The sequence below is a fragment of the Salvelinus alpinus genome, chromosome 25, assembly GCF_045679555.1.
Source record: "Salvelinus alpinus chromosome 25, SLU_Salpinus.1, whole genome shotgun sequence".
Lineage (NCBI taxonomy): Eukaryota > Metazoa > Chordata > Actinopteri > Salmoniformes > Salmonidae > Salvelinus > Salvelinus alpinus.
The window spans coordinates 40664244-40676926 of NC_092110.1; the positions used below are offsets into that span (position 1 = coordinate 40664244).

Sequence of the window (12683 nt, forward strand, 5' to 3'; positions counted from 1 at the left end):
GTTTTAGTTATTCACCATAGTGAAAGTGAGTCTTTCTTAAACTGACCTCTCACTAAATGAATCCCTATCTTCCCTGATATATTGAGCGGGTTGGGGGCTTGGATTAAGCGAGGGGATTAGGTGACAGTGGGACATCTCATTATAGTCCGTCCACCTGACAATCAACTCTGACACACACAAAGCAGCTTCAACAGCGCCCTCCTCTTGATCTAACTTTTTGTTCCTGTTTGTGTTTCCAGGGAAGAGGTTAACAAGGCTTACCGGAAGCTGGCAGTGCTGCTCCATCCGGATAAGTGCGTTGCCCCGGGCAGCGAGGATGCTTTCAAGGCCGTGGTGAACGCTCGCACCTCCCTGCTCAAGAACATCAAGTAGACGCCAGCTAGGGACCGCTCACCCTGACCACTGACCCCTAACCCCTCGCCATGTTTCCTCCTCTAATACCACCCCACCTTCAGAACATCATCAGCTTCTCTACCCCCCCCAAACCAACCCTTACCCCTTCTCTACCCCCTCCCAAACCCCAAAACCAACCCTTACCCCTTCTCTACCCCCTCCCAAAACCAACCCTTCCCCCTTCTCTACCCCCTCCCAAACCCCAAAACCAACCCTTCCCCCTTCTCTACCCCCCCCCCAAACCCCAAAACCAACCCTTCCCCCTTCTCTACCCCCTCCCAAACCCCAAAACCAACCCTTCCCCCTTCTCTGCTCTCCATCCCTCCCACCCCCCCCCCCCCTCCTCTCACACCAGATGCCATGACATTTTTGCTACAACAGAGTTTTATAAAGTCACTACTGATGATGTGCCACAGCAACTCAGTCTCTCTGTACGGAAGACTATCAATGCTTTACACTGTAGTCTTTCACACACTTGAGAGACAGAGAAGTCACTGGAAGACCGGGTGTGTCATCTGCTTGGTCAGTTGTATTTTCTCTGGTCCAGAGCCTTCACGTGGCTTGTTGACCTCTCCTGTTTTAAGGAAGGCTCAGCATCAGCAAGCCACACGTAATGCCCTGGACAAGAGCTATATATGTGTAAACAAGAATGGTAGGTTGTCGTAAAGGGTGGTTGTCGTAAAGGGTGGTTGTCGTAAAGGGTGGTTGTCGTAAGGGGTGGTTGTCGTAAGGGGTGGTTGTCGTAAGGGGTGGTTGTCGTAAAGGGTGGTTGTCAGAAGGGGTGGTTGTCGTAAGGGGTGGTTGTCGTAAGGGGTGGTTGTCATAAGGGGTGGTTGTCATAAGGGGTGGTTGTCGTAAAGGGTGGTTGTCGTAAAGGGTGGTTGTCGTAAAGGGTGGTTGTCGTAAGGGGTGGTTGTCAGAAGGGGTGGTTGTCGTAAGGGGTGGTTGTCGTAAGGGGTGGTTGTCGTAAGGGGTGGTTGTCGTAAGGGGTGGTTGTCAGAAGGGGTGGTTGTCGTAAAGGGTGGTTGTCAGAAGGGGTGGTTGTCGTAAAGGGTGGTTGTCAGAAGGTGGGTAATGTGTCTGGGTTGATGCTTGTGATCTAATGATCTTACTGGGGGTCTCTGACCCTCTCTGACTCTCTGGGCAAGCTGATCCCCTAGACATAAACTACTACATACTTATATCTATACTTAAGCCAGTGTCATACATCCCTACACTAACTTACTGTCCATACTACACTACAGCCCCTACTCTGCCCTCTGAACATGCTTACCGCAGCCAGCCCTATACAGTAGACCTTGTTGGGGTTCGTTTCTTGTTCCTTGTCAATCATTGGCTCATTGGTGAAATTAGCATTCAGACAATATCTTTAAGTAAATAATTTATTCATTTATTAATGCAATTGCAGACAGACGTTGCCAACAGGAACATAGCACCCATGTTTCCGAGTAAGTTCTGCAAAATAGAAAAAGTCCCAAGTTGCTTTTATCATGCTTGTAGTCAACCCCCTGTGATGTAACTGCCTACGTCATTACCTTCTACTCATGAGACCAAAACCATGCCTACATAGTTATATAAACAAGAGTTTTAGTGTTATCTAAAAGCATAGCAGTAAATGTCCAAGTTGATTTATAGTGGAATGTCTGACTAGTCTCTTATCTCTTACACAACCCTGCAGAATTCTGTCTTCACAGTCACACATTTCTCAGACAGTTTCTTTATAAGAGGCAGAGATTAGAAAAGACTGTGGAACAATATTAAACCTCTATAATTAATATATATATATATATTGTTAATCTGTAGTCTAGGACCCTATAAATGTAAGGAGGGAGGGGTCTTATAACCCCTTCTATTAATACAACATAAGCATAATAAATTATTATAATACATCAAACATTTGGTACAGCCCCCATCATGACCCCTAGGTGAACCCCTGACAACCTCAGTGTACATACATATAGCAGATGCACTGAGGGGTATGAAAACTAGCAGAGATGGGGAAACTACAGCACACTAACCTCTAAGCAAGTGTCATCCAGCCTCTAGAGGGTCATATGTACAGTACCAGTCAAAGGTTGGGACGTACATACTCATTCAAATTTTACAAACTATTTTCTACATCATAGAATCATATTGAAGACATCAAAACTATGAAATAACACGTGGAATCACGTAACCAAAAAAGTGTTAAACAAATCAAAATATATTTTGATATATAGATTTTAGATTCTTCAAAGTAGCCAACCTTTGCCTTGATGACAGCTTTGCACACTTTTGGCATTCTCTCAACCAGCTTCACCTGGAATGCTTTTCCAACAGCCTTGAAGGAGTTCCCACATATTCTGAGCACTTGTTGGCTGCTTTTCCTTCACTCTGCGGTCCAACTCATCCTAAACCATCTCAATTGGGTTGAGGTCGGGTGATTGTGGAGGCCAGGTAATCTGATGCAGCACTCCATCACTCTCCTTCTTGGACAAATAGCCCTTACACAGCCTGGATAGTTTCACTAAGCACAAACAAGATGGGATGGCGTATCGCTGCAGAATGCTGTGTTAATCATTCTGGTTAAGTGTGCCTTGAATTCAAAATAAATCACTGACAGTGTCACCAGCAAAGCACCATCACACATCCTCCATGCTTCACGGTGGGAACCACACATGCGGAGATCATCCGTTCACCTACTCTGCGTCTCACAAAGACACGGCGGTTGGAACCAAAAATAGCAAATTTGGACTCATCAGACCGGTCTTATGTCCATTGCTCGTGTTTCTTGGCCCAAGCATGTCTTCTCTACTTATTGATGTCCTTTAGTAGTGGTTTCTAGCCAGTTTCATCATAGTGCTTGATGTTTTTTGCGACTGCACTTGAATAAACTTTCAAAGCTCTTGAAATTTCCCGAATTGACATTAAAGTAATGATCCACTGTCATTTCTCTTTGCTTATTTGAGATGTTCTTGGCATAATATGGACTTGGTCTTTTACCAAATAGGGATATCTTCTGTATACCATATCAAATCAAACTTTATTTGTCACATGTGCCGAATACAATAAGAGTAGACTTTACCATGAAATGCTTACTTACAAGCCCTTAACCAACAGTGCAGTTCAAGAAGAAAATATTTACCAAGTAGACTGAAATGAAAAGTAATAATAAAAAGTAACACAATAAGAATAACAATAACAAGGCTTTATACAGGGGGCACCGGTACCGAGTCAGTGTGGAGTCTATATACAGGGGGCACCGGTACCGAGTCATTGTGCGGGGGTACAGGCTGTTGATGTAATCTGTACATGTAGGTGGGGGCGAAGTGACTGCAGAGGTAACATACAAACAGCGAGTAGCAGCAGTGTACAAAAGTGGGAGGGGTCAATGTAATTTGTCCGGTGGCGATTTTATGAATTGTTCAGCAGTCTTATGGCTTGTGGGTAGAAGCTGTTGAGGAGCCTTTTGGTCCTAGACTTGGTGCTCCGGTACCGCTTGCCATGCGATAGCAGAGAAAACAAATATAAAATATATTTTGATTTGTTTAACACTTTTTTGGTTACTATATGTTTCCAATTGTGTTATTTCATAGTTTTGATGTCTTCACTATTATTCTATGATGTATAAAATAGTAAAACATGAAGAAAAACCCTTGAATGAGTAGGTGTGTCCAAACTTTTGACTGGTACTGTATATCCACCATCACCCACTACAGAACCTCAAGTCTCACTACTGTCCACTACAGAACCCCAGTTCTCACTACTGTCCACTACAGAACCCCAGTTCCCACTACAAAACCCCAGTTCCCACTACAGTCCACTACAGAACCCCAGTTCCCACTACAGTCCACCAGTTATCACTACTGTCCACTACAGAACCCCAGTTCCCACTACAGTCCACTACAGAACCCCAGTTCCCACTACAGTACACTACAGAACCCCAGTTCTCACTACAGTCCACTACAGAACCCCAGTTCCCACTACAGTCCACTACAGAACCCCAGTTCCCACTACAGTCCACTACAGAACCCCATTTCCCACTACAGTCCACTACAGAACCCCATTTCCCACTACAGTCCACTACAGAACCCCATTTCCCACTACAGTCCACTACAGAACCCCATTTCCCACTACAGTCCACAACAGAACCCCAGTTCCCACTACAGAACCCCAGTTCCCACTACAGTCCACTACAGAACCCCATTTCCCACTACAGTCCACTACAGAACCCCATTTCCCACTACAGTCCACTACAGAACCCCATTTCCCACTACAGTCCACTACAGAACCCCATTTCCCACTACAGTCCACTACAGAACCCCATTTCCCACTACAGTCCACTACAGAACCCCATTTCCCACTACAGTCCACTACAGAACCCCATTTCCCACTACAGTCCACAACAGAACCCCAGTTCCCACTACAGTCCACTACAGAACCCCAGTTCCCACTACTGTCCACTACAGAACCCCAGTTCCCACTACAGTCCACTACAGAACCCCAGTTCCCACTACTGTGTTATTACTGTACGATTGGACCAATTGACTGACATGTTTATTAAGGTACAACTAAAACACCAGAAGATCGAATCTGATTTAGTAGCAAACACTGTCGAGATGTGGCATGTATCTGAAATCTATACTATTTATATACTACGTCAAGCCAAGCCCGTTGCCAAATCCCAGTAGTTATAGACAGTTTGTTAAACCAGTCATCAGTCATACTGGAAGATATCACAATATTCATCCACTGAAAAGTTTACTATGTATTTTCATATTCATATATTGTTTTAGATTATGATTTATTTTTATAATGAATATCATTATACCGCCTTCAAACAAGTACTGAAATGTCTCGCTGGTGACTTCATAGCTTACAGAGCACCTTACTGGTGGATAGAGCTGTGACATCAGCAGTACCAACCTTAACAGTGGTGTTTACATGAAGAAGATGATAGAAGAGGTTATGGTCATAGAAATAGAGTCTATAGAAGGGTCCGAGAGCCTCTAACCCTATTAACTTGAATGGTGGAAGCCCGTTCTGTAGATTATATTTCTATAGTTACGAGAACCTGAAACATTGTACTAGTACGTGACAAAGCATATTCAATGACTTAACCCTGTTCTATTATTATTGTGTGTATATATTTTTTTTGTAAAGTTATACTTGAAAATGGCATGATATAATTTACTCATCAAAAGTTTTTAACTTTTAAAAAAGAATAAGATTGAGAACTTGTTAAAGTGAGCAGGTTAACTTAGCGAATGTGCTTTGTGATACATCCCTCTGGTCATTTATTTTATAGACACACAAGACTGAATGAAAGCATTCTATTAATTTAGTTGTTTGTTGTTTTTTAAGTCAGAGGTGTTTGTTTACTGTTTCCATTGTGCCAAGTGACTAACACGTTCAGGTACAACTGAGACACACATCTGAATATATAGAATGTGATTTAGTCCAAGCAGCGGGAACTGTATTTTAAGACATGCTCCGGTACTTTGGCGACTAGTAAGTCTTTTTTTATTTTTTTATTTTACCTCCCGTTTTGGGCTGGATGTGTCAATGTGTAGTTCCATACATGCATAATCTATGAGTAGAATTACTGTTTCACCTCAATTAGACACTAAAATCCCGAGTTTGAAAGCGACTGTTTTCTGGAAGCTGTGCCATTTTCCCTACGTTTCCCCCCATGTCACCAGCTCCCTAGCTATTGAAGTTCTAGGCAAGGAACTTCAGACCCTCGCATTTGAGTGACATCTAGCAAGAGGCCTTTCCAACATTATCCAATGAGGTTGCAGGGTGGGCCCATTAGCAGAGAGAGAGAGGCAGAGAGAGCGAGCGAGAGAGAGAGAGGCAGAGAGTTGTTGTAAGCTATTTTCGGGGACCACTTTTGGCTCGTGAGCTCTACTTTCAGAACTAGTGGCTGAGAAGTATACAAAAGTACCGGAGAATCTCTTTAAACACGGAGACAGATGTTGCATGTATATGAAATACTATTTATATTTTTATATAAACACCAGAAGAGTGAACATATGTATGACTATAGACCTGTGGAACATGTATGTATTGATAATTTTTTCCTTCTCAGAATGTATTCAAACCATCGACTTTTGTTACATTACAGCCTTATTCTAAAATGGATTAAAGTGTTTTTTCCCCCCTTATCAATCTACACACAATCCCCCATAATAACAAAGCTGCACAGCTATTTTCAGGTCTCTCCAGAGATGTTCGATCGGGTTCAAGTCCGGGCTCTGGCTGGGCCACTCAATGACTTTTTCAGAGTCTTGTCCCGAAGCCACTCCTGCATTGTCTTGGCCTGTGTGCTTAGGGACATTGTCCTGTTGAAAGGTGAACCTTCGCCCCGGTCTGAGGTCCTGAGCGCTCTGGAGCAGGTTTTCATCAAGGATTTCTCTGTACTTTGCTTCGTTCATCTTTGCCTCGATCCTGACTAGTATCTCAGTCCCTACTATCTCAGTCCCTACTGCTGAAAAACATCCCCACAGCATGATTCTGCCACCACCATGCTTCACCATAGGGATGTTGACAGGTTTCCTCCAGATGTGACGCTTGGCATTCAGGCCAAAGAGTTCAATTTTGGTTTCATCAGACCACAGAATCTTGTTTCTCATGGTCTGAGAGTCTTTAGGTGCCTTTTGGCAAATTCCAAACGGGCTGTCGTGCCTTTTACTGAGGAGTGGCCACTCTACCATAAAGGCCTGATTGGTGGAGTGCTGCAGAGATGGTTGACCTTTTGGAACGTTCTCCCGTCTCCACAGAGGAACTCTGGAGCTCTGTCAGAGTGACCATCGGGTTCTTGGTCACCTCCCTGACCAAGGATCTTCTCCCCCAATTGCTCAGTTTGACCGGGCGGCCAGCTCCAGGAAGAGTCTTGGTTGTTCCAAACTTCTTCCATTTAAGAATGATGGAGGCCACTGTGTTCTTGGGGACCTTTTAATGCTGCAGAAATTTTTTGGTATCCTTCCCCAGATCTGTGCGTCGGCACAATCCTGTCTCGGAGCTCTATGGACAATTCCTTCGACCTCGTGGCTTGGTTTTTGCTCTGACATTCACTGTCAACTGTGGGACCTTATATAGATAGGTGTGTGCCTTTCCAAATCATGTCCAATCAAATGAATTTACCACAGGTGGACTCCAATCAAGTTGTAGAAACATCTCAAGGGTGATCAATGGAAACAGGATGCACCTGAGCTCAATGTTGAGTCATTGCGAAGGGTCTGAATACTTATGTAAATATGGTATTTCATTATTTAGTTTTTTTATACATTTGCAAACATTTCAATAAACTTGTTTTTCGCTTTGTCATTATGGGGTATTGTGTGTAGATTAAATATTTGTATTATTTTAATCAATTTTAGAATAAGGCTGTAACGTCACAAAATGTGTAAAAAGTCAAGGGGTCTGAATAGTCTGTATGTGAATATATATGGTGATGTTTTCAATTTGATAAGAGGGTATTTATTAGGCTGAATTGTAGCATGTTTTGAACCAGGCAGAGCACAGTGAGTGAACAGTGACAACCGAGTGAGGGATCATTAGCTAGTGGTGTTAGCTTCGATACAGTTTATTAACTTGATTAAGTCTGTGATTGTGTGTGCGTGTGTGTGTGTGTGTGTTCGAATAATGGGGTTATGATGTGTTAGCTTTGATGCTTTAGTAAGTGTGAAGCTGTGCCTCGAGGTTAATGCCAACTGTATCCAACTGTGTGGCTGGCTGGGTTAAAGGTCCCACGACATTCTGCAGCCCACAAACACACAAAGTCTCCTTACATATTTATTTAAATCTTGTCTTTTTTTCTCTCTCTCACTCTCTCTCGCTCTCTCTCTTTCTCAGAATAAAGTATTCCTTTGGTTAACAAAGTAACACAATCCAGTTTCACAATCCAGAAAGAGGTGAGAGTGTGTGTAGTGACAGTGTGTTTTACACTCCAGGCATGGCTGTGTTTGGTCTTTGGTGTGTGTGTGTGTGTTGTGCGAGCGTGTTTGTTTGTCATGAGAGTGGAATTAAAGGTCCCACGACATTCTGCAGCCCACAAACACACAAAGTCTCCTTACATATTTATTTAAATCTTGTCTTTTTTTCTCTCTCTCACTCTCTCTCGCTCTCTTTCTTCACAAAATAAAGTATTCCTTTGGTTAACAAAGTAACACAATCCAGTTTCACAATCCAGAAAGAGGTGAGAGTGTGTGTAGTGACAGTGTGTTTTACACTCCAGGCATGGCTGTGTTTGGTCTTTGGTGTGTGTGTGTGTGTTGTGCGAGCGTGTTTGTTTGTCATGAGAGTGAGACACCATGATGCTGATAATGACTCCGGGGTTGAACCTTCCTCTCTGTGTATTCTGCCGTCTGTCCACTAGGTTTGATAATGTGCTGCATGTTGCTGTTGTGACTGTTTTGTTTTCGTTTAATAAACAGAAGAAGAGAAATCAACTGCTTGGTCTCTGATCAATGTGTCACAGGAAGTTTACCCAATCTACTGTGTGTATTAGAGGCTGGCCTCTTGGGGACAGGCTGTTTACCCAATCTACTGTGTGTATTAGAGCCTTGGTCTCTGATCAATGTGTCACAGGCTGTTTACCCAATCTACTGTGTGTATTAGAGGCTGGCCTCTTGGGGACAGGATGTGATTGGGTGACCCTTGACCTCAAGGCAATGGCATGCTGGTTATAATCTGAATAACAGGCTGGTGATCAGAAGAATCTGGTTATCCCTTCCCAAGGCTGATCAGGCTGAGCAGGCCAGGCACACTGCCATCTGATCTCACACACACCTAGATACGTCAGGAAGCACCATATAGACTTGGAGTCAGTCTACACCATGACTGGACAACTGGGACACAGCGGGAGACGCAGAAGTGACACAATTTTCTGTCTATTGAAACTAGGGTTGTGGTCAATTTGAATTAAAGACAGTGAAGTCAGTGAAGTGATTTAAATCTAAAATTAAATTCAATAAATTGCTTTTACTTTTCAGTTTATTGAGAAGTCATTGAAAATAGTTGCCCTTTTTCCAATTATTGAATTGGAATTTCAATTTACTTCCTGACTTTTCTGCCGTCAATTCAAATTGCTCAAATTGCTCATCCTCAACACTGGGGCCCCACAAGGATGCATGCTCAGCCCCCTCCTGTACTCCCTGTTCACCCATGACTGCGTGGCCACGCACGCCTCCAACTCAATCATCAAATTTGCAGACGACACAACAGCCTGATTACCAACAATGTAACGTGGAATTGGGGAAGTTAAACCTGATCCTAGAGTTCTGTCTAGGAGTAACATGTGGAATTGGGGAAGTTAAACCTGATCCTAGAGCTCTGTCTAGGAGTAACGTGTGTTATTGCATTGCCTGAGAAGCAAATAAAATACACTGAACAAGAATATAAATGCAACATGTAAAGTGTTGGTCCCATGTTTCATGAGATGAAATAAATGATCCCAGAAATGTTCCATATACACAAAAAGTGAATTTATCAACAATAAAAAATGGCACAAATTTGTTTACATCCCTGTTAGTGATTACTTCTCTTTTACCAAGATAATCCATCCACCTGACAGGTGTGGCATATAAAGAAGCTGTTTAAACAGGATCATTACACAGTTGTACCTTGTGCTGGGGACAATAACTCTAACATGTGCTGTTTTGTCACACAATGTCACACACAGATGTCTCAAGTTTTGAGGGAGCAAGCAATTGGCATGCTGACTACAGGAATGTCCACCAGAGCTTTTGCCAGAGAATTGAATGTTCATTTCGTTTTAGAGAATTTGGCAGTACGTCCAACCAGCCTCAGAACCGCAGACCACATGTATGGCGTCGTTTGCTGATGTCAACGTTGTGAACAGAGTGCCCCATGGTGGCGGTGGGGTTATGGTATGGTCAGCCAAAAGCTACAGACAACCAATACAACAGTATTTTATCGATGGCAATTTGAATGCACATAGATACGGTGACGAGATCCTGAGGCCCGTTGTGGTGCCGTTCATCCACCACCATCACCTCATGTGTTCAGCATGATAATGCACGGCCCCATGTCGCAAGGATCTGTAAACAAGTCCTGGAAGCTGAACATGTCCCATTTCTTCCATGGCTTGCATACTCACCAGACAAGTCACCCATTGAGCATGTTTGGGATGCTCTGGATCAACGTGTACGACAGCGCTTTCCAGTTCCCTCCAATATCCAGCAACTTCACACACAGCCATTGAAGAGGAATGGGACAACATTCCACAGGCCACAAGCAACATCCTGATGAACTCTATGTGAAGGAGATGTGTCGTGCTGCATGAGGGGGTCACACCAGATACTGACTGGTGTTCTGATCCACACCACACATTTCTTTCCCCAATATGAATAAAATCTTAATTTGATCACTGTTGTTAAAGGAATTGTCAGCGGGAAATGCAACATTGTAGTTTATTCAAGGTTGTCACGCCCTGACCATAGAGAGCCTTTGTTTTTCTATGGTATAGTAGGTCAGGGCGTGACTGGGGGGTATTCTAGTTATTATTTTCTATGTGGGGTTCTAGTTTAGTTTTTCTATGTTGGTGTTTGGTATGATTCCCAATTAGAGGCAGCTGGCTATCGTTGTCTCTAATTGGGGATCATGTTTAAGTAGCATTTTTTCCTCCTGTGTTTTGTGGGATATTGTTTTGAGTGTATGTTACACCTCTTTGTTACGGTTTGTTTCGTTCTTTCTTTGTTGTTTTGTGCGTTTCTAATAAATAATATGTGGAAACTATTTCGCGCTGCAGCTTGGTCCGATAATTATTACGACGAACATGACAAAGGTTTTAAAAGGCTTCTTAAGTTTGTAATTTCCCTTAAGAAATGTCAGATTTGATTTGCCCTAAATAAATGTACCAACCTCTACAAAAAGGTCCATTAATTATAATCCACACAATAAATCAGATATCCTGTTGCTGCAGAATAATGTTCCTGCTGTGAGAAACTGATCAAATTAATATCCGGACACTTATTTAAATACAAGTGTTTTGTATACGAGAACAGTAACAGTATCAAGTAGGGATGCTGATTTAATACCATAGCCCAGTAGGTAGGAGTGTTGAGGGTGCAGCAGCAATCCCTGAAAAATCTGAATTAAAAAAAATATTATTTATTTTGTCCTTCACAAAAGTAGTGCACTAGGCCTTTACTAGTCCTGTATTAACAGACATATATAGTCTGTATCACTGGGTCTTTACTAGTCCTGTATTAACAGACCCATATATTCTGTATCACTGGGTCTTTACTAGTCCTGTATTAACAGACCCATATAGTCTGTAGTGCGGGACCCCCAAAATAAATCTTCCCTCTGCTATTGAAGCACACACCTGATAAAATTACATGGATTTCATTTATTCACTTAAAATATTGAGGGGGAAAATGCCCCATTGTGCCATGCCTGCTCTGAATGTTCTGTGCTTTCAGTTGTTTGTCTTGTAGGAACTGTCACTCTCTCTGGGGTTTTATGGGGGCAGAACTTTGGACAGTTGGCGAATTGTTCTGAATAGACAGTAGAGACAATATTTCACAATGTTCAACGAAGCATGACGGAAATGGTGAGATATGACCCTTCTAGCTGGTCTACAGAGCAGGTCTACAGTGAGATATGACCCTTCTAGCTGGTCTACAGAGCTGGTTTACAGAGCTGGTCTACAGTGAGATATTACCTTTCTAGCTGGTCTACAGTGAGATATTACCTTTCTAGCTGGTCTACAGTGAGATATTACCTTTCTAGCTGGTTTACAGTGAGATATGACCATTCTAGCAGGTCTACAGTGAGATATGACCATTCTAGCTAGTCTACAGTAAGATATTACCTTTCCAGCTGGTCTACAGTGATATATGACCTTTCTAGCTGGTCTACAGTGAGATATTACCTTTCTAGCTGGTCTACAGTGAGATATTACCTTTCTAGCAGGTCTACAGTGAGATATGACCATTCTAGTTGGTCTACAGAGATATTACCTTTCCAGCTGGTTTACAGTGAGATATGACCATTCTAGCAGGTCTACAGTGAGATATGACCATTCTAGCTAGTCTACAGTAAGATATTACCTTTCCAGCTGGTCTACAGTGATATATGACCTTTCTAGCTGGTCTACAGAGAGATTTGACCTTTCTAGCTGGTCTACAGTGAGATGACTTTTCTAGCTGGTCTGCAGGGCTAGTCTGCAGGGCTAGAGAGGGAATGGTTTTGGAGAGAAGCCAGAGGATTGGTTGTTCCAAAAGTTTGAACATAACTTAATGAATAACATGGACTGTTATGTCACCGTCCTTTCTGTATAC

The 12683-nt window shown here is 42.8% G+C and overlaps 1 protein-coding gene across 1 annotated transcript in view; it reads left to right on the forward strand.

Annotated features, from left to right (window-relative positions):
* The window catches only part of LOC139553965 (dnaJ homolog subfamily C member 27), a 32691-nt gene extending 23866 nt beyond the window's left edge, over nucleotides 1–8825 (forward strand). Inside the window, exon 7 of the mRNA XM_071366791.1 lies at nucleotides 240–8825. Within this exon, the coding sequence (XP_071222892.1) occupies nucleotides 240–372 (133 nt within the window). The 3' untranslated portion in view covers nucleotides 373–8825. The remainder of the gene's footprint in view (nucleotides 1–239) is intronic.
* Nucleotides 8826–12683: the final 3858 nt, after the last annotated feature.